The sequence below is a fragment of the Thunnus albacares genome, chromosome 2 (genome assembly GCF_914725855.1).
Source record: "Thunnus albacares chromosome 2, fThuAlb1.1, whole genome shotgun sequence".
In the NCBI taxonomy this organism is placed as follows: Eukaryota; Metazoa; Chordata; class Actinopteri; order Scombriformes; family Scombridae; genus Thunnus; species Thunnus albacares.
Window position 1 is genome coordinate 22,856,754 of NC_058107.1, and position 21,403 is coordinate 22,878,156.

General features: G+C 40.1%; 2 protein-coding genes across 2 annotated transcripts; both read left to right on the plus strand.

The window, feature by feature from the left end:
* Positions 1–350: 350 nt before the first annotated feature.
* tmed7 (transmembrane p24 trafficking protein 7) lies at positions 351–7,326 on the plus strand. Its single transcript, XM_044373814.1, has 4 exons — positions 351–442; positions 755–962; positions 4,216–4,461; positions 5,824–7,326. The coding sequence occupies exons 2-4, from the start codon at positions 804–806 to the stop codon at positions 6,058–6,060; spliced, it is 642 nt and encodes a 213-aa protein (XP_044229749.1). The 5' UTR covers positions 351–442; positions 755–803; the 3' UTR covers positions 6,061–7,326.
* Positions 7,327–9,618: 2,292 nt separating this feature from the next.
* fem1c (fem-1 homolog c) lies at positions 9,619–21,198 on the plus strand. The gene is made up of 6 exons (XM_044373826.1): positions 9,619–10,957; positions 17,027–17,196; positions 17,309–17,497; positions 17,950–18,461; positions 18,789–18,965; positions 19,094–21,198. The coding sequence occupies exons 1-6, from the start codon at positions 10,414–10,416 to the stop codon at positions 19,356–19,358; spliced, it is 1,857 nt and encodes a 618-aa protein (XP_044229761.1). The 5' UTR covers positions 9,619–10,413; the 3' UTR covers positions 19,359–21,198.
* The last annotated feature ends 205 nt before the right edge of the window (positions 21,199–21,403 follow it).

A 21,403-nucleotide genomic window follows, 5' to 3' on the forward strand; every position in this document is an offset into this window, starting at 1 on the left:
GTTGGAGTTTGAAAGCGGGTATCTGTTTTACACATATTGTAAACGTTTATAATAATAATAATAATAATAATAATAATAATAATAATAATAATAATAATAATAATGTTTAATTTGTACCGCACTTTTCATTCATAGTTAAACTCAAAGCGTTTAAAAGATTAGATTTCAAGATTTCAAAAAAACTAGGCTAAAACATGACGTATCCATTTCTGAGATGTATTTTCATATGAGTATTTGCAGCCACGTTGAAATGTATTGAAATAGGGAAGATTCATTTTAACGCCTGTGGACGTGGCCCACGTGATCTCACAAGCGCCCCGCCCCTTCTTTTTCGACCAATGGGAGAGAGCGAGAGACGTGACTTTAAGAAACGTTAGCCAATGCCGTGATACGTCTGTAAAACGTCACTTGGCATTAGTAGCATCCGGGTGAGCAGTTTGAGGTGAGTAGCTAAGCTCACTGAAATAAAACAATTAATTCAGAAATTATAACGTTTCAGTTTAATTATACTTAAATTATAATGATTGCGTCCATAATGGACGAATACACTGACCATAGAGAAATGTTACAAATCCCAAGTGGCTTCCTGGCTCTTTAGTATAAAGGCCAGACATCTAGCTAGTTAGCTTTAAGCTAACAACTTGTCGCTAATATCAATGTCCGGGTTTGCTTTGTCACCATTTTACTCTTCTTTTTTTAAATCTCCCTCTATATTGATTTTAAATATGATGTCTGCTCGTGTTTCTTTCGACAGGTTGGCTCAGATTTTTTTCCTCTGAAGCTTTTGGCTCTTGGTCTTGAGGATGTACGGATCCTTGCGGGTGCTACTGCAGGTGCTGTGGGCCCAGCTTCTCTGTGGGTGGGTGCTGGGCTCCGAGCTCACCTTTGAGCTGCCAGACAACGCCAAGCAGTGTTTCTACGAGGACATCATCATTGGCACCAAGTGTACGCTGGAGTTTCAGGTGAGTGTTTCTGCATTACGAAAAACCAGGTGTGTCGACCCCAAAGCTTGTGACTTAAACCCTGTTATTATAGCAAGTTGTCATTTTCAAAGAGTTAAACAGAGTTCATTTTAAAAGGCATCATCAAGCTTCAGAAACTAACAGTAGCAGGTAGGAACCGCTTTATATTAAAACTTTATTTACTTTATACACGCAAAGGTATCCAAAAGGCTTGAGTCAAGAGCAACTAGACTTGTAGATACTTGAAACACACGCAGGACTTAAACCTTTTTCCCCCCCTTTGTGTGTATTAAATGACCGGTTCCACCGGTTTAAAGGATTGAGCGAGCATCAATACTACATTAAAGGACAGGTTCACAATTTTTCAAGTCTATCTTCAAACAATAGTCTGGTGCCCAAATGAACATTGAAATAGGTTTTTCTTGCCATAATCACTCCTCCTGTTCATACTGATCATTAGAAGATCCCTTCATAATGCACCAGTAACTTCTGTTGACCAAAAAATTGGGGAGGACAGTAGAAAAACCAGCCCACAGCGTCATGTTATTTTACACTAGTTGGCTACTTATTTCTACTTTCTTATGTTCAAGTTATGCTATCTTCTTATGTTTAAATGCAGGGTTGTGCAGAGACCTGTAGCGGAGATAAACGGCGGAAGATGTCTCTTGTGTGTAGACTGAGAGGAGCTCCCTTATTTCTGAATATGTTCAGTTTCCAGCCATTCTTGGAAAAAAAAGAAATTGTATTACTTGTTAGTTATCAAATCACCCGCAAAAACATTGGCAAGGCAACCGTAAACAAGTCACAGATTCAAATATGTCATCAGCAGATTCTTGACATTGGTTCGCTCGCTCCAAGTGAAAGCGCCTTTCGTCATGGACGTAAGCATTTATGCGCTTGTCCCTGCAATCTTACTGCTTTCATTCACAACACAACCGTACTGGCACTTTCCCTGAAATGTAACTAGGTCAATTGGTGGGACAGATTTCTCTGACTATCAATCCCTGCTCCCATTCACACATGACCCGATGCCGGAAGTGTTCCTGATTTCAGGGATAGGCTGCATGTGTGAAAGGGGCTTATGTGTCCACCGCAGCTCAACAGGGAAACACTGTCTGAGGAAACACAAAGAGGGAATTTTATGCTAAAAAGACTGTAAATGTGGCAGATATCCACTTGATATGACTAACTCAGACAGCTGAAACCTCATAAGTTTCAGATAAACTTATAAATGCATTCTTTCACAAAGTGACTGTGTGGACACACTGTGGATTTTGTCCCCCATCACTTACATTGAAAACACATTTGAAGGGGATCTTTTAACAGTCAGTATGAACAGGAGGAATGATTACACTGTTAATATGGGTGCCTGACTGTTGTTTTAAGACAGACTTGGAAAAATTGTGAACCTATCCTTTAACTGCAAGTGGCATGATCTCTTGTTAGTGAAATTTGGAAATAATGAGTATCAAACTTTAATGTCATGTGATTAATTTTAAGTCATTATGAGATAAACCAACTTGTAGTTTTTGGCTTAATAGCCTCTTGAATTGTGAACCAATCCTTTAATGTTGTACTGATGCTCAATATTTAAAGTGTAAACTGGTAGATCTTGTCCTTATAAGCAAACTGTCTATCTCTGTGGGAAATATAAAATACTAATATTACTACTGATATTAATTTTAACATAAATCATATGAATAGGGCTGCAACTAATGATTATTTTCATTATCAATTAATCAGTCTATTATTTTCTCGATTTTAATTGATTAGTTGTTTCGATCACTGTTTGCCAGAGCCCAAAGTGATGTCCTCAAATGTCTTGTTTTGTCTCAACCAACAGTCCACAACCCAAATATATTCAGTTTACTGTCACAGAAGACTTAAGAAACTAGAAAATGAAAAGGGTCTGTGGCCTCTTTGTTTTGTTAGAGATGGCCTGCAGCCCTTACACAATACCAGTGATCTTGCAGTTTGCCAGTTTTTCTTCAGGGTTTTTCTTTTTTCTGTGCCAAATTGAAGTTGCCAAACAATCATTTCAAGGCAGATATTAAAACAGGCTCAGTATATGTCCACATCTGTCTTAGAGAGTAATTTTTTGTCTCACCACTTAGCTTTCATTAGATTTGCCTTTGAAACTAAAGAGTAGCAGACAAGATATTTTGTAGTTCGTAGTTGTCATGTCTAAGTCTGACAAAGCATGAAATATTAAATACTCTAGAACATCTATTTTTAGGAGATTATGGGATTTTGTTCCTGTTAAAAATTTAATAAACATGATTGAATTGGATGTGACGGGCATTATGACATGAGTTTTGTCCACATTGTCCACCCTTCCACTTTCTCACTGTACTACTTGGCACAATGCATGATGGAATAAAGATATTGTGCCAGTATGTTACTGTTACCTCCTCCTTCAGTTTTACACAGCCATCAGTGAGAGCAAAATCACCTTGTCCATAACAGTCCGGTACGGCAGCACAGACAGTTGAACAAGCAAAAAACTGCAGCGCAAATTATCCAACATTATTGGCACCTCCCTCCCATTAGTTGAATCACTAATTCACAAACACACAATCAAAAGAGCAAAAAAGATCATCTCTGACCCCTCTCGCCCTGCTCACCACCTCTTCCAGCTGATGCTCTCTGGGAGGCGTTACAGGTCCCTGCCCTCCAAATCATCCCGACTGTTTTTTCCCCCACTGCAATAAGGACTCTGGACTCTTCTCACTAACCCTGACAGATGTACCTTCACTTAAAACCTCTGTGTCAACCTTGTAAATATTGTCTGTGATTTCTGTCTTGTGGTAATCTGTGATCTTTATTGATTCGGGGGAGTATCTCTGAGAGCAATGTCCCTTTTTTTTTTTTTCTTTTTTTTTTTCCTAATCACATTCACACAGTTACACATTCATACCTGGAAGCTGCCCAGTACAACCACAGTCTGCTGTCTGTCATGTGTCTAATGTGATGCTGTTATCTGTCTATGTTTGATGTTATTGACACTGTTGAATTGAGCTTACCGTCCATGCTGTACTGAAAGGAAATTCTCAAAGGTGAAAGTTCACAGGCACCATGCCTGATTTCAGGCATAGAGCAGTTTTAAATTCACTTGATACTTAATTCAGTACATTTTATACATTTCCTCCTGGACAACTTCTCATGCTCCTCGCTTTAATCCCTGAATTCCACCGACCTCGGTCATTAATCAATGATTGACTGATCGAATACTTCCGTCTTTATTTCCTTCCAGGTGGTGACAGGCGGCCATTATGATGTGGACTGTCGTTTGGAGAACCCAGATGGCACTACACTCTACAAGGAGATGAAGAAGCAATATGACAGCTTTACCTTCACAGCAGCCCAGAACGGCACCTACAAGTTCTGCTTCAGTAATGAGTTCTCAACCTTCACCCACAAGACGGTTTACTTTGACTTCCAGGTCGGAGATGACCCCCCGCTCTTCCCCAATGAGAACAGAGTCACTGCTCTCACCCAGGTGAGTGTGTTTTTATGTGTTTGTGTGTGTGAAGGAATGGCATATATTTGTATACATACTATCTGCTTTGTGTAACACTGCACAGCCAAATTTATTATATTTTAACTAAGAACTACATTCCCATTTTCCAGGCAGCACATGAAACAACATGAGATGATGCACTTTTACACATTCACTCTGCTGTTTGTTTCATTGCACCTCTTGGGGCGGGCCAACCTACATCTGTAGTTTTTTGACCTTTGCAAATGCCCAGCAAAGCTCCACCCAGTTGGAACCTGCAAAGAGGTTTAACTTGTCATAATGACTGAAACACCTGTGTGAGTGTGTTTGGCACTAGTTAGTTTGTGAAGATCTATAGTTGTAACAAGGATGGACATCTTTTTTTTTATTTAGTACACACACCCTCACCACCACATCTGTCAATCAGTTATTACCTGAATTTGTTATGTGTTTTTTTTTTTTTAATACTATTAACACAATCTGTTATATTTTAACATGTTAACATTTAACATTAACATGTTTTCACTAAACTGTGTTTTCTGAAGGCAAAATAACTGGTGAAACATTGAAAAAGAGAAAAAAAAGCTTTGTATACAGCATGTACTGCAGGGCTAGACAAGCTGGCAACTGCAAGATTTGCATGTAGTCCATTTAAAAAAAAAAAAAAAAAAAAAAAAAAAAAAAGATAAAGCACAAGTGTTTATGGTAGTATAGTTTTTCATGAGCCTGATGAAGCACCGAGTGAAACATGTTGCTCCTGCCAGTGTTAATAAAAGATCCTCCATCATATGTTTGCAGGCTTTTGTGTTCACTCACTTGTTTAATATTTTTCTTAAGAACAGTGAAATACGAACTATTTCAGCCACTTAACACCATAAACTAGTTAAGGACGGTTGTGGGGTCATAAAGTCTGGTTAAAGGTGGAGCCACATTATATTTCTGTCATTAGAAACACATTTCCAAACACATCTCTCACTGTGTTTGGAAATGGAGAAGTTATTATTTTAGTGTGTTTCATCACCGTTTTTAGAACATTAACACACTACCAAATTACAAACTGTTGCATCACTCTTATACACTGTTAACTAACAGTTTGTGATCGCTATGATCAATATTTATTTATATGCTACATTAGAAATGTGACATCATGCCCTTTTTCAGAGGGAAGTTTTGACTTGAATTCAAGTCTTTTCATTTTACAAGTTGGAGGATTTCATAACATGGGAGGTTTTTTTTACTACCCTCTAGTTTGTAAATGAAAGTGATCTTTAAAATGATCTTGATATTAGTTGGACAATTACTAATTTTCCATCCACAAACTAAATATCCTGTATTGGTCTTCTATTTTCGGAACATTTCCAGATGGAATCAGCCTGCGTGTCCATCCATGAGGCCCTGAAGTCTGTCATCGACTACCAGACACACTTCCGCCTCCGTGAGGCCCAGGGACGCAGCAGGGCAGAGGACCTCAACACTCGTGTGGCGTTCTGGTCTATCGGAGAAGCCATTATCCTTCTGGTTGTCAGCATCAGCCAGGTGGTCCTGCTGAGAAGCTTCTTCTCTGACAGGAAGACCACTACAACACGCGTCGGATCGTAACAGTCTCTGAGCCCTGGGATCTGATTCATCACTTTGTTTATCCATATATGGCTCGTATGCATAGAGTCGGTTAGAACAGCAGTGCTGATCAGATATTAGATCATATCAAAACTGCCAGGTCGTACAATCTGACACGTCATTCAGCACTGCTGTTCTCAGAGACTTTATGCAAATGAGTCTTAAGCATAAAGGTTGTATGTGTTTGAAAGGTTTTTGAGGTGTAAAAGAAATAACCTGAAGAAAGGCTTGATTGTGTTGCTTAAAACTATCTGTATTGGAGGCGTTGAAGCAGCTTAAACATGTAGTTTAAGCAAACCTCAAGTACTTTAAATATTTGAAATAATTTCTAATTGTGTTCCCTCTTTTTTTTTTTTTTTTTTTTTTTTAAATTGTCCTTTTTTTTGCAGAGTTCTACCCCCATCATCTCATACCCTCTGATCTATTATCCATTTTTCAGCCCAAACTGTGCACTGAAATAACTAAGGGGTGGGAAGTTGTAACTAAACATACTCAGAATGTAAGAAAGCTGAGAATTTCTCTCCTTATCTGCAGAGCATTGGGTCACTACAAACCACACTGGCAAGCCAAGGTTTTCTCCACGTTGGTTGCATTTCATTGTGAAAAATCTGTTGCATTTTTTTTTTTTGTCTTTGTTATTAAACTCACTGTATAGAGTGAGAAAGAGTAGATACTGTGTTTGCTTTTATCAGCTTTGTCATTTTAGATGAGTAATGAGAGGAGACTGGAATCTGCTGTACAGAGACTAAGCCATCCTTAACTCTAATATTGGCTCAAACACTTGTACAAAAGTTTGTATTTAGGTTGAAGGACTGAAAATTAGAGATGTGGAGGGACCCAATTTCTTTAAAAAAAATGTTGGTTTTTGCATTTTAGATTCCATTTGTTGGGAATTACACGTCTGATTAAAGTCGTGCTTCAATTTGGTAGGTAAATGTATCCTTAAAATTCAAAAGTTACATTTAGGATCTTTATAACATCTATGTGACTCGCCGTGGGAGATGAAAAGGAAAAAAACCTGAATGTTATTGTGTTTGAAAATACATTGAAGTGGCAATGCCAACAGTTTTAAGCACACTGACTTGTTATTAAAACTTTCACTGGTTCCCATGCATTGTTATATCTAATTCTGCCTTTGCTGTTTAAATTGTAACAACTTATTTATCTGTGGGCTGATATTGATTTTATACAGCACTGTTGTAAAATTTGTTTTCAAAATATTGCTTGAATATAAGACTATTCTGGTCATTTTGAGTTGTAGTTGTTATTTGAGAGTTGATTCCCTCATTGGTCACTCAGACAGCAGAAATTCCTTTTAAGGAAGAAAAGGAAAGAAGATTTGATAGCTTGGCTAAAAATTTAGTAGGGCTGCAACTAAGAATTATTTTCATAATGGATTAATCTGTTGGTCATTTTCTCAATTTATAGATAAGTTGTTTGGTCCACAAAATGTCAGAAGATGGTAAAAAATGTTGATCGCTGTTTCCCAAAGATCAAGGTGACATCTTCAGTTGTCTTGTTTTGTCCCAACCAGCAGTCCACAACCCAAAGATACTCAGTTTACTGTCATAGAGGAGAAAAGATTCACATTTAATCATTGCAGCTCTAACATTTAGTGCGTCCAACCTTTTCCGCAGTGATTAAGTTTTTCATCATCTGATTCAAATTGTTATACTGTCAGAGAAATATGTTTATTGAGGTTTCAACATTTGAGTCTGCAAGAAGCACTAAAAACAATAATTGCAGGCTCAGACCAAGCAGGAAGTGGTTAGTAGTTTCAGCCAGGAGTCATGTGAAAATCAGTGCTTCTCACTCTCACTATTCACTGATTTGCAAACAAAATCTGAAGGCAATTTTTGTCTCTTAAGACACAGACATGGCTGAAACATTAAAGAGAACAATGTAGCCATTTTGAAGTTCAGCTGTGACATCAATTAAGGTGACATAATGTCAGATAATCTCCGAATCTAGAAGACATCACTGTGTTCATATATGAAATTTGCCATAAACACAATGAGAAAGACTCAGCAAGCATTAATGTTTTTGGCTAAACTTTGGCCTTGTTAAACTGTAACTTGGTCACAACTGACTGAAACTTCACATGATTCAAGGGACCCCGAGTTAACTCAAAAAATATATATATAAAGCCATTAATTATCTCTGTTTTCGCTTTGCTTCCTGTGTTATTTCCCTTTTTCACAATATGTTCTCCGTCAGCAGTAGTGGAAAGTAACTAAGTACATTTACTCAAGTACTGTATTTCAGTGGAATTTTGAGGTACTTGTACTTGAGTTTCCATTTGATGCTACTTTATACTTCCTCTCCACTACATCGATCTGACAGCTTTAGTTCCTTTTCAGATGGAGATTTGACACAATGGATAATATAACAAGCTTTTAAAATACAACACATTGTTAAAGATTAAACCAGTGGTTTCTAACCTTTTTGGCTTTTGACGTCTTACAAAAAGCAGTGTGTAGTCGGGGTCACATTTCAGATGTCTGAGTTGTTAACAGCTTCACCAAATAGTGATTTTTCCCTCTAAACTTCTCACATGATTTCATTTCAATAAATGTTCAAATGATCCAATATTTTACCAAAGATTGGAGAAAAAAATCCAACAACTGAAAATAGATTTGTGTATAAGAATGTTGTTTTTTCTTCTTTCCTCTCCCATTAATCATCTCACGACCCCTCAGATTTATCTGGTGACCCTTTGGAGGGGCCCGACCCCTAGGTTGGGAACCGCTGGACTGAACTAGCCAACTGTATATAAAGTAGTTCAAACTAGCTCCACCTGCAGCAACTACAACAGTAACATGCTGCTTACACACTGATGCTTCAGTATTAATAATCTAATGATGTCATATATACTAATATATCACTCAGAGGGACAAATTGTGTACTATTACTTTAATACTTTAAGTACATGTTGCTGCTAATACTAATTTTACATTTGATGTATTGGTACTTTTACTTAAGTAAAGGATCTGAGTCTTCCACCACTGTTTATTAGTTTTGATGCATTGTTGGCTTTCTGTTTGTACACTAACAGGTGGTTTATTGACTCACATTTATTTCTGAAAGGCACTCTGGGAACTTGTGAAGTTATTAGGATGGCTGAATAAACTTTCTGATAAAATGTCTGGGTATGAATTAATTTGATCACCGTAAATAAACAATTGGGTGTTTTGTTTTTTTAGTAGTGAGGGGTGAGGTTTCTGGATACATCCTCTGGTGATGCTTCTTGTATCCTGTAGGGAGTGATATAGTCAAAGCTATTACAGACAGCTCTGCAGACATACATTATTTCTTTAATCCGGCAGATACAAACAAGACATGAACAAGCTTTCTTTTTAAAGATTATAATCTCATAATTTCCCCATGAAGAAAACTCCCAGATACTTAAAGAGCAGGGTCGTTGAGCTAGTTTTTGTTGTTGTGGTTTTCTAATGGCTACGTCAGTGTCTAGCAGCTCTGTGATTGGACGAACCACACGTCAATCATGCGCGGTGACGGAGAGAAAAGACTGCGTTGGGTTTGCGATGTGACAGAAACTGAGTCGTGATCATCCGGTCCAGCCGTGGGTGGATAGCCTTCCCTATTCACCAAACCCTTCGCTGAGATTATTACCGTGCCAGTTGGCGGAGTGGCTTCACGGACGACTATTATTCACAGTTTTTTTTCGGGGGGCGGGGGGGGTTAATTAACGTCTGCATGTTTGTTTCTCGACGTGTGTGTGAGAAAGAAAAGCGGCTCGGTTATCGTCGAGTTATCCCCGGCTAAGCTAACAGCAGCTCGGGTGGGGGTGGATTTCTCTTATTTCGGCCCTCGGAAAACGACTAAAATTACCGTCTCCGGAGTATGTTGTGGGTCGGTGACAAGCAAAGGAGGCAGGTCTGATGGAGGAGGAGAAGGAAATGTCCGTGGTTGAGTATCGATTGAGCGATCAATAAAAGAGGTGTAAGCTAGTTCAGCGAAGCGACGCTAGTTGGTTCAGCTAAAACTGATCAAGGAAGTTGACTAGCCACATCGCTAACTCGGCGACAAATGTATTACTGGACCAAGGGTCGTCTCAAACGTCAGAGTTATTAAAAGAGTTAAAGATTCGTACACACACTCACACGACATCCCGGTGATGACAGTTTTTTTTAAAAGCTGGAGTTCAGGAAATGTTGGTGGACTTTTAGGTTAATTAATTGCTAGCTAGCTGGTTGTTAGCCAGAAAGTCGGAGCTTGTTGTAAACAAAGAGTCTCGAGCTCCTCTTGTCCACAGCTGCCTGTTTCACGGACACAGCTGCCTTTTTTAATTTAGCACTGAAAGAAATCTCAGAGATGGATTTAAAGACGGCAGTATTCAACGCAGCTAGAGACGGAAAGCTCCGGCTGCTCCAGAAACTGTTGGAGAACAAAGATGGACACGAGGTGACCCAGCTGATGGGCGAGAAGACGAATGGGGCCACCCCGCTGCTGATGGCCTCCCGGTACGGACACCTGGACCTGGTGGAGTACCTGCTGGAGTGCTGCAGTGCTCCCGTGGAGGTCGGCGGGTCTGTGAACTTTGACGGGGAAACCATCGAGGGAGCGCCCCCTCTCTGGGCCGCGTCAGCGGCTGGTCACCTGAAGGTGGTCCAGTCCCTGCTGGGGCACGGAGCGTCTGTCAACAGCACCACCCTGACCAACTCGACCCCTCTAAGGGCAGCCTGCTTCGACGGTCACCTGGACATTGTGAAATACCTGGTGGAGCACAAAGCTGACCTGGAGGTGGCCAATAGACACGGACACACGTGTCTCATGATCTCCTGCTACAAGGGACACAAGGAGATAGCGCAGTACCTGCTGGAGAAAGGCGCAGATGTCAACAGGAAAAGTGTGAAAGGTGAGTGTGTTAACAAGCAAACAATATACAGTGTTCTTCTTTTATTCACATGATCTCTGTCCTTGAGATAAGATAACCCCTGATTGGTTCTGTAGATTTCTGCTTATCGGAGTTTAAAGTGGTTTAAATTAAAATCCACTCCACAGAAACTCTCAGTGGTGATGTGATGATAAAAAGATAGACGATAAAGGTATTTCATTAATCTCGGAGCATGTTATTTTGAGAAAAAGACAGTGAAGACCAGACCTATAACCAGTATAAAATAACAATGATGTGAGTCGAGTTAAGCATTTTGCATATTTCCATCTGAAAGTGACTCAACAGAATACCACGAACTTCTGGTTTCGCAATGGGAAACTATGAGGCTGATTATTTCAGTTTGGACTGATTTCTGTGGGTGTGACCGAAGGATCATATTTTCTCCTTGGATTGTATATTTTTAAATATTTAAAATATGCTGATATTGAAACAACTCTTGTCCCTCTGCTTGTGAAGCTGTTTTCTTGTCTTTACTGACAAGACAAGGCTTCAAGATAGATGGTGAATGGACTCATTTATGTAAAGCCTTTCTAGTCTTATCAACCACTCAAAGCTCTTTACACTACATGTCAACATTCACCCATTCACACGCACATTCATACATGATGGGAGAGGTTGTTGTGCAAGGTGCCAGCCTGCTCATCAGGAGCGATACAGTGCTGCTTATCCAGCCATCAGGAGCAATTCAGGGTTCAGTATCTTGCCCAAGGAAAAGTTATTATAATTAACTAAAACTAGATGTAAAAAACATTTTGGTTAACTGAAATAAAAATAAAAGCTATACTCTAGAAAAAAATGAAAACTAACTGAAACAATATTGTGTACTTACAAAACTAACTAAAATAAGATTAAAATATACAGAAAATGTTTTTAATTTGGTCAATTTGGTCAAATTTGTCAACACAATAAACACGAGGAGATATTGGTGCTTGTGTTTATTGAAACTGATACTGAAACAATAAAAACTAACCTGAAACAAGTAAAGCCACTCTGGAAGCTAACTTAAACCAAACTGAATTGAAAATAAAAAATTTTAAAAAACGAAATGAAAACAAAAACTAATGAAAAATACAGAACTATACTAACTCTGGCCTAAGGGCATTTTGACATGCGGACTGGAGGAGCCCGGGATCGAATGACCTGCTGTACCTCCTGAGCCACAGCCGCCTCTAGCTTGAAAATAAAAGCATAATAGTGATATCCGGGATAAAATCATGTGTGTATAAAACTCTCGACCACTGTAGACTTCAGAGAGGGCACTGGCATGTTCGTGTCAGTGGATTTAAATACTGACCAGTTTTCATGGCATAAAAAATATTTAATTGTGATGTCTCTAATCACTCCTGCTCCATAGTCCACTTCTCCGCTGACTAGTTTATATTAGGGCTGCAACTAACGATTATTTTCATTATCGATTAATCTATCGCTTATTTTCTTGATTAGTTGTTTGGTCCATATAATGTCTTTTTCCCAAAGCCCAAGATGCAACCTAAAATGTTTTGTTTTGTCCTGACAAACAGCCCACTACCCAAATATATTCAGTAACTATCATAGAGGAGTAAAGAAACCAGGAAATATTCAAATTTAAGAAGCTGTAACACTAGAATTTGGGCATTTTTTTTCTTAAAAGATTACTTAAAACAACTAACCAATTATCAAAATTGTTGCCAATTAATCTTCTGTGGATCAACTAATCATTGCAGCTCTAGTTTATATGCTCACTGTGTTCCAAATAACCACATTTTAAAAATAAGGCAATATATGTGGCGTCAATCTTTCATCCTTTTCCTCAAATCTGTCAAGCTTGACAATAGGCACATGTGCCCGCCGCGTACACTTCCATTCCTTGGGACCACTCAGTTGTAGCTCGTCCTCGGCTTCCCTGACAAACAGACCTTCAGCTCATTTGGGGGTCAGCACTCAGTTCATAGACATCCAAAACTCTCCTGACCCGTGGAAGAGCAGGATGCAGGTGCTCCATTGTGCCCAAACCAGTGCATTTGGCTGCAACTGAACTTGTTGATGACATGTGTGATGGTTGTGGAAAGACTATTGACTTTCTCGTCACAGCTGAACCAGCTGGAAGGGCTAGATATGCAATAACTTAAAGTGGTAAATTTCCCAAAAAAAAATTTAAAACCTGTCTTGATGGTGGAATGCAAGCAGGCACTGGTAAAATAGTCAGGACACCAAAATCACAGCTGATTGAAGTGATTAAAATCTGCGGTCAGACAAACCATCTCATCTCAAGTTATGAAATTCCTTCAGTTCACCTGTTTGTGAGGCGTCCTCCTCGCTGTGGCTTAATGTAGCCTAAATTCTGTTTGGAGGCCCATAATGAGTATTCAGACTAATCCCAGGATTTGGGAAGGGTTTCCAAGTTTCTAGATTAACTTGTTTTGTTGGTGTCTGCTAATTTTGTCAGCTGATTTTGATTTAGTCTTTTGGCAAAAATGTAAATTGGTTTTAGTCAAATTACAGATAGTTTTGATTTTTAGTTTTACTCAAAATGTAGTCTCATTTTTGTCATGCATTTTTAATTGTTTTCCTGCGCATTTTGATGCCACAGCTGTCACTTTCTCTGCGTACAGTAGAGCTACAACGATGGGTCGATTAGTTATGAACAATTTTGATAATCGTTTCATCATTTTAAAGGTGCAGTGTGTTGAATTTAGTGGCATCTAGCAGAACAGACATGGCAGAAATGGAATATAATATTCATAAGTATGTTTTAATTGGTGTATAATCACCTGAAAATAAGAATCATGTTTTCGTTACCTTAGAATGAGCCCTTTATATCTACCCAGGGAGCGGGTCCTCTTCCACGGAGGCCGCCATGTTGCACCGCCATGTTTCTGCAGTAGCCTAGAACGGACAAACCAAACACTGGCTCTAGAGAGGGCCTTTTGTGGGTTACACACTGGTCCTTTAAGTCATTTTTAAAGAAAAAATGTCAAAAAGTCTTTTATTTCAACTCCTCAAATATGAATATTTTCAAGTTTCTTTTGTTTTGGTCTGGACAAAACAAGACATTTGAAGACATCACCTTGGGCTCTGGGAAACAGCGGTCGACATTTTTATTTTTTCACCATTTTCTGACATTTCATGGAACCAACAACTAATCGATCAATTGAGAAAATAATCGACTGCTTAGTTAGTTGCAGCCTAGTGTACAGTTACCATAGTTACAGATGTTGTTGTCTGTGGTGAGGTTGGTAGAAAATGCACCGTTTGCTTGTTCATACACCATCCATGTCGCTCTGATCTGCAGTGATAAAACAGACCGACTCTCTTCAGTAAATCTAGTAATCATTTCCAAACCCTGGCTGTTTGAACAGAACCGCTCACCGTCTGTTGTTCCTGCTCACCAGCATCACCACAGCTACCTGTTCTCTCCACCGCAGAGCAGTTAGACCGTTCAGAAGCCAGATTCACTCAATAGTTCACCGAAATACTATTCATTGTCTGGGTTTAGCTTAAGAGGATCAGCTAAAACGTCAGATAACATAGTGATACTACTTTAGGGAACACCCAGAGGAAGATTAGATGTCTGACTGTAGACATTAATCTCGGAACTTATCCCTCCTTTTGATAGCCAACTGAAAGTATCATTCACGTTACATCCACATCCTCAGCACATTACATTAGCTTACCTTTTTATAAATGTCTGCCTGCATGTTTTTATTAATTTGTCCAGCTATTTTGTTGTTGCTTCTTATCTAACTCTCAGTTGACCGTAGAAGAATTTAGTCCATAAATCTGCTTCTTTCACGAACCGACAACATCAGATAACAATACCGACAGAGATATAACTATAACTGAATCAATGGTAGTGCAACAGCTAAATCAACATCTAAACAATTAATCAGTTTGTTGCCCACTAAGTATTATTATGGGGTATTACGTTCAACATATTACTCCAGAAAAGAGAGAGGTCAAGTCTGGTCACTGCTGGCTTAGAGGGAAGCAAAAAAAGAGGCACATTTATGGCACCATGATGATGAAGTGGAATAATTTCTCTTTGGAGCACTCGCTGCACCATGTACATTTATTAATTATTGACTGTGAATAGTTACCTATTAATTTGAAAGCAGCCAGTTATCTAATAACACCCAACAAAAGTGTTGGAACATTTGACAGTGTTTTTACAATGTGGGCAGCAAGTTGCCTGTCTGTCAATAATAAACTAGCAGAAAGGCAGCAGTTTGTATATTTTAATAACTGCAACATCAAGGTGTCTCGAAGAGTAAGATTAATCTGTTAGGTGTAGTTTTGGCAGAAACTAAGGGGTATAAATAATGGTTAATCCCTGCCTAACCCTGTTTGGTCTCGTCTGCTTGAATATGGATTAGCCTCAGTGTGCTGAGAGCGGTCACAGGAGAGGCAAGCGAAAGCAAAGCAGCGTTACAAGTGTTATGAATGCATGTGAAGAGGTGTTAAATGCCTTAAAGTGGCTGAATTCATTTGTAGGAGTCTTTTTAAATTAATGGAATCAGTAAGTGCTCCTCCTAATATGTCCCATGTTTAGCTCCAGGAACAACCACCAGTGGAAACGTTTTTTAAAAAATGCTTTTCATTGATAATTCCTCCTGATTTCTTGGACTGAAATGACTTATTTGAAAGAGGTTTGCAGAACAAAGGATACGATACAGGCTGAGGCTTAATAGGCCTCCAGACTTTTAGTATCCAAGTAACAAATGGTTTTCTAACCACATTATAGTTTCATAAGCACTGTGGCAACTTGTCATTAAACCATAGAAGGTGAATGAATATAACTTATTGTGCTTGATCTGGATCCATAGTATCATCTTGTTTTATAAGAATAGAAGAGACTCAATACATCTGTCTACACCATGACCCTACTATAGGCTGTTATTTATGATTTAAATACAGGATTCAAATGTTCAATGGAAATGATTTTTAAAAAAAATACCCAGATTCACACTTGACTTGCATCCAGCATCAGTCCTGAGTGCCAGTATGGAAGCTGAAAAGGCCCATTTTCCCCGTTTTTTGTTTAAGGCAAATAAATACATGTTGAAAATATGTGTTGATGGCTGTTTTTAAATACCACAATGTCTCGAAACCACAGCCTCACCAGGTTTCACCTATGCTGTGACACACCCACCAACTGAAAGCAAACATCTCAGAAGACTTTCAAAACATTGCAGAGTGTGTGTGTGGGAAAGGTCATTTTATTCAGCTGAGAAATTGTTGAAAAGCTTTTTCACACTACACATTACCATTATATAGCAGTTGAGTTGAGTTATACACAAAGAAGAAGCGGCATGACCTGCGGCTTTCTGTCTGAGAGAGTGGCGTTTACATGCACGTACTGTGACGCATCTCACCTGAACGGGCGATCGTTGTGTGGAAGAGACTCGGCGGCAGCATCCACAATAATCTGATCAGATGATCTGCAGCCATTTTGAATATATTCCAGGTGGAAGGACAGTGCTGCAGGGTAAATAGTTTCATTTCTAGCTCCGGCGTAATGTAGAAACAAGACATTTTTTAAAATACATTTATTTAAACTTTTGAAAACAGCATTTTCAATTTTTTTTTTAGTTTATAATTTCTAGTTTGCTCTTCTTGTTTACTTCCAGCACTCTACACACCAGACAGTACAACTAAAAACCATTTCTGCTTTATCTAAAAACTGCTGTGGCTCAGCTGGGGTTTCCCAGTGTTGTTTAGCAGAAAAGGCTGTAACTACCTCTTCCTCTGTCTGCATGGATAGACATGCGTCAATTAAATGTATCTGCAGGTTTTCCAGCGTTTTCTTTACATGTTCTCCAGTTTTTTTTATGCCAACTAACATCTGTAGCAGAAAGGTTGCCAAAAATTGTCCACATATGTTAACTTGAAAGTAACATTAAGAAGTCCTTTTTAAACATTTTATGAACAGACTTGCTTCTCAACTCCAGCTAAGCCTCTGTGTGGTAACTCTGCCATTGTCTCTGGTACCATTGAATATAAATAACATAATCTTGTAGCTTAATGTAAGACGTGTGTCCCCTTTGTCTGTAGGTAACACGGCGCTCCACGACTGCGCGGAGTCGGGCAGTCTGGAGATTATGCGGATGTTGCTGCAGTACGGAGCATCCATGGAGCAGGACGGCTACGGCATGACACCCCTGCTCTCCGCCAGCGTCACAGGCCACACGAACATCGTAGATTACCTGACGACGCACCAGCAGGTCAGGGTCTCTGTCGCTTTACAATGGAGTGTTTGTCTTCATGTTTTTTGAATGAAATTGAATATTTATCCTGGAGAAATATGAAAAAAAACAAACATTCTCACCTCTGCAGACGAGCCACACGGAACGCATCGATGCTCTGGAGCTCTTGGGAGCCACGTTTGTGGACAAAAAGAGAGACCTGCTCGGAGCTTTAAAGTACTGGAAGAGAGCCATGGACCTCAGGTACACGGACAGCAACAACATCGTCCATAAACCCGAACCCAAGCAGCTCATCATGGCATACGACTATGCCAGGGAGGTGAGTTTTCATTTAAGTCTGTCTTTTTACTTGAGTTATTCCACGTTGCGTTTAAAGTTTGATTATTGCTGATGTGGTCAGGTTTTTGTAAAGGCAGCACAGACTTTGAACAAGGTGACTGCTTTTAAATTCACTGTGTAGGAAAAACCTTGAAATTAGCATTCTAGTCTTCAGTATTCGAGACACAGGCTGCAGATTTGAGCATTTGCTGTGAAGGACTTAGAATAAAGAAAACTAGACAGTGAGGGCCGTGCTTGTATCACAAAAAACGTGTTTTCAGGCACAAAGAATAGAAAGAATGATAAATGTAAATTCACACACACAGACACCTACTGCAGCAATCTGATGTCAGGTCTTTTGATTTGTTGACTTCCTTGCATGTACATGGAATCCCTGAACTACTTCAGCCGCTGCAGCCTGTCATTGTCTTAACTTTGCCGTCCCGTTCGTAGGTAACAAACGGAGAAGAGCTGGACGGTTTGATATCTGACCCAGATGAGATGCGCATGCAGGCTCTGCTCATCCGTGAGAGAATCCTCGGCCCACAGCATCCAGACACGTCTTACTACATCCGTTACCGCGGTGCCGTCTATGCTGACTCTGGGAACTTTGAGCGCTGTATCAACCTGTGGAAGTACGCACTGGACATGCAACAGAGCAACCTGGACCCCCTCAGCCCCATGACAGCCTCCAGTCTGCTGTCGTTCGCCGAGCTCTTCTCCTTCATGCTCCAGGACAGGGCCAAAGGGCTCCTGGGGACGTCCGTGTCATTTGAGGACTTGATGGGGATCCTTTCCAAGAGCGTGTTGGAGATTGAGCGGGCGGTCAAACAGTGTGGACCGATGCCTCCCGATCCCGCGCAGCTCAGCAAGGCTCTGTCTATCATCCTGCACCTCATTTGTCTTTTGGAGAAGGTGCCGTGTACTGCAGAGCAGGACCACTTCAAGAAGGAAACCATCTATAGGTGTGTTTTTATGTGAACTTTACATGATGAAAATATGATGGTTCTGAGGGAAAGACATGTTTGGTTTTGTTTTCTCTTCTCTGTCTTTGGATCCATTTCTGTAAATAGGCTTTGTCATTCCCCGCCTTGTATCTTTTCTCGGTCTTGTACTCAGTCAGTCAAACTTAACAATGCACTCAACTTTTGTCACAGGCGTTTTGTAAATTCCTCTGAATTAATCATGTACACAAAGATGATTGTCTTGTGTATGAAATGGATCATCTCTCTCATTGTCACTTTGTTGCCGTTTTTTTTTAATGAAAAGTTTCTCCTTCCGCATCTCTGCAGATTCCTAAAGCTCCAGCCGTGCGGTAAGAACGGCTACAGTCCACTACACCTGGCGGTCGACCGCAACACCACCTGTGTGGGCCGCTACCCCGTCTGCAAGTTCCCCTCCTTCACTGTCGCTTCCATCCTGCTCGAGTGTGGGGCAGACGTTAACAGCCGGGATGAAGATGACAACAGGTCTGTTTATTTAGTTTGTGTTTTTTTTTTTTACCTAATAAGCTCTTCAGTTGCTCCATCATGACAACCACTAGTTATACCAGTATCATGGACCAGTCTATAATCTGCTGTCTATTCTTACCCACCAGCCCCCTTCATATAGCCGCATCCAACGGTCACGCCGACATCATGAACCTGCTGATTTCATGCGGGACTCACTTCGACAGCACCAACGCCTTCCAGCAAACAGCCTGCGACCTCTTGGACGAGAAGGAGCTGGCCAGGAATGTCATCCAGCCCATAAACCACACCACGCTGCAGTGCCTCGCCGCCAGGGCCATCGTCAAGCACAGCCTCGACTACAGGGGAAACATCCCCGAAAAACTAGAGGCCTTCGTCTTGCTCCACAGATAATGATCGTGAAGACGTTTGGGGAGGGTGGGAGGAGGGAGGGGGATGGACAGATGGAAAGGGGAAGGGTGTGATTCCAAGAAGTGGACTAGAGAGCATTAAAGTTCAACGCCTGACCCACAAGGTGTTTGAGGAGCTGAAAGACACATTTTTTGTGGGTTGCAAATTGAAACCATTTGGAGAGTATGAACTTGTGCACAAAAAATGTCCTTGTTCAACCGGGATGGACTGAACGATGAACGGATTAAACGGAGGAACGAGTGACCGTTTTTCTTCTTCTGTTCATTACGTCATGGAGCCACAGGTCACAGCTCTGTCTGTGGGGGATGTATTAGGATGGATGGCAACATGGACAAAAGACAGTTGTATCTCTGGATGAACTGAGCAAGGGGTTTACGTATTTTTGCTTTAGAAAAAAAATAGATTTTTTTTTTTTTTTTTTTTTTTTTGCATATTCCACAATGCTATTTATTGAATGAAACGTGAGAGATTTTTCTCCATGCTGGCTCCAACCCAGCCTCAACTTTGCCTGCTTCTCTCTTGTCAAAGCAAGGATTGAGGCATTTCTACATATGCTGGGACTTCAGGTTTTTGTTTTTTTTTTTGTTTGTCCCATCACTGTTGCCAACAGTCATAAACCCTTTCTCAGTCATCATTAGGTTTTTTTTTGTTTTGTTTTTTTTGTACTTTTTACAATACATTTAGTTATTGTCCTGCAAATCTGGATATCTGCCAAACGGTGCATATTCCAGTACATTTGTCGTCCCCACTTTTAGTGTATAACAAAGCTTTATGAGAAGGGGTTAAATGTCTGCGAACACCATAAGTGCTTTATTCTTCCTATGCACAGGCTAGGCTGTTGGAAAGAGAGACTGTTGTATTCTGTGCCGGCACTTGTCTGTGCAATATCTCTCATGAGTTTTTGTGTTTACCTCATTGCTGCCGTTTCCTTCAGTATCCCCCCCTTCTCCACTCAAGGGGAGGGCGGAGGTTGGGAGGGGGATGCAAAACCATTGTACTGATTGTTGTAAGAAGAGTGAATGAATTGGAGTGAGTGTGTATGTTTGCGTGCGAGTGTGAGTGCCACAGGGTGTGTGTGGTTTTTTTTTTTTTTGTTTTTTTTTGTTGTTTTTTTTTTTGAGCTTACACAAATTATTGAGGACAAGAGTTTGGAGTGGCACACATGTGAGATTCCATTATGCACATGACTGCCACTAGAAACCGCAGCGGCCAAACTAACCGACTACAACCGCTGGAGTGTGCAGGCTTGTACACAGAAGTGACCTCTTAACGCTCGTACATGGCCGACCTTTAAAAGATGCCGCTGTTCTTTTTTTTTTTTTAATAATCTTGATCAAAAAGAAAAAAAAGTCTGGGGTAGGTCACCATCTTTGGCCCACTGTGCATGTGCAGCGGCAGCATATCAACCAACCAATCACTGCAGAAAACCTTTTCATGAGAACTCCTAGACTCCGAACTAGACTACAGCTAGGACGCTCATTTTGTACAACTCGTCGTCCAATTGTATGAGAACTGAAGACACAGTCGAGTGGGAGGACGCTTCAACGTACAGAATAGTAAAGCTTTGTGAATTATCTTGTTTGCACATTAGCTTTAGATGTGTGGGTTGAGAAAAAAAAGGGCTTTTCATAATTCATAGGATTTCATATTGCAGTTTATTTAACCTGACGGTTCAAAACCAGACATAGAAAATGTATGACGACTCCCAGGGCAACTTGATTTGAATCTGCACTTTACTACAGCGGAGTTTAAGATTTGATATGGCATTAGTCAAGTTCATGTCTTAATAACCAGTTTGACAATAAACCCATCTTGCACTTGTCTTCTTGTCCGAATGTCTTTATTTCCTTTTTTATTGTGTTTGTTGCTGAGCCAGTGGAATGATGTCTTTTCAAACATTGCGTAGGGATGGCGTCTATGTTAGACTATTAATCAGTGTGTTTTCACATGGCCTAATTAGGATGAAATGCGGTCAAAGTAGATAAAGCCCTCCCAACAGGAAAACTGAATTTAACAAGGAAAAAGGC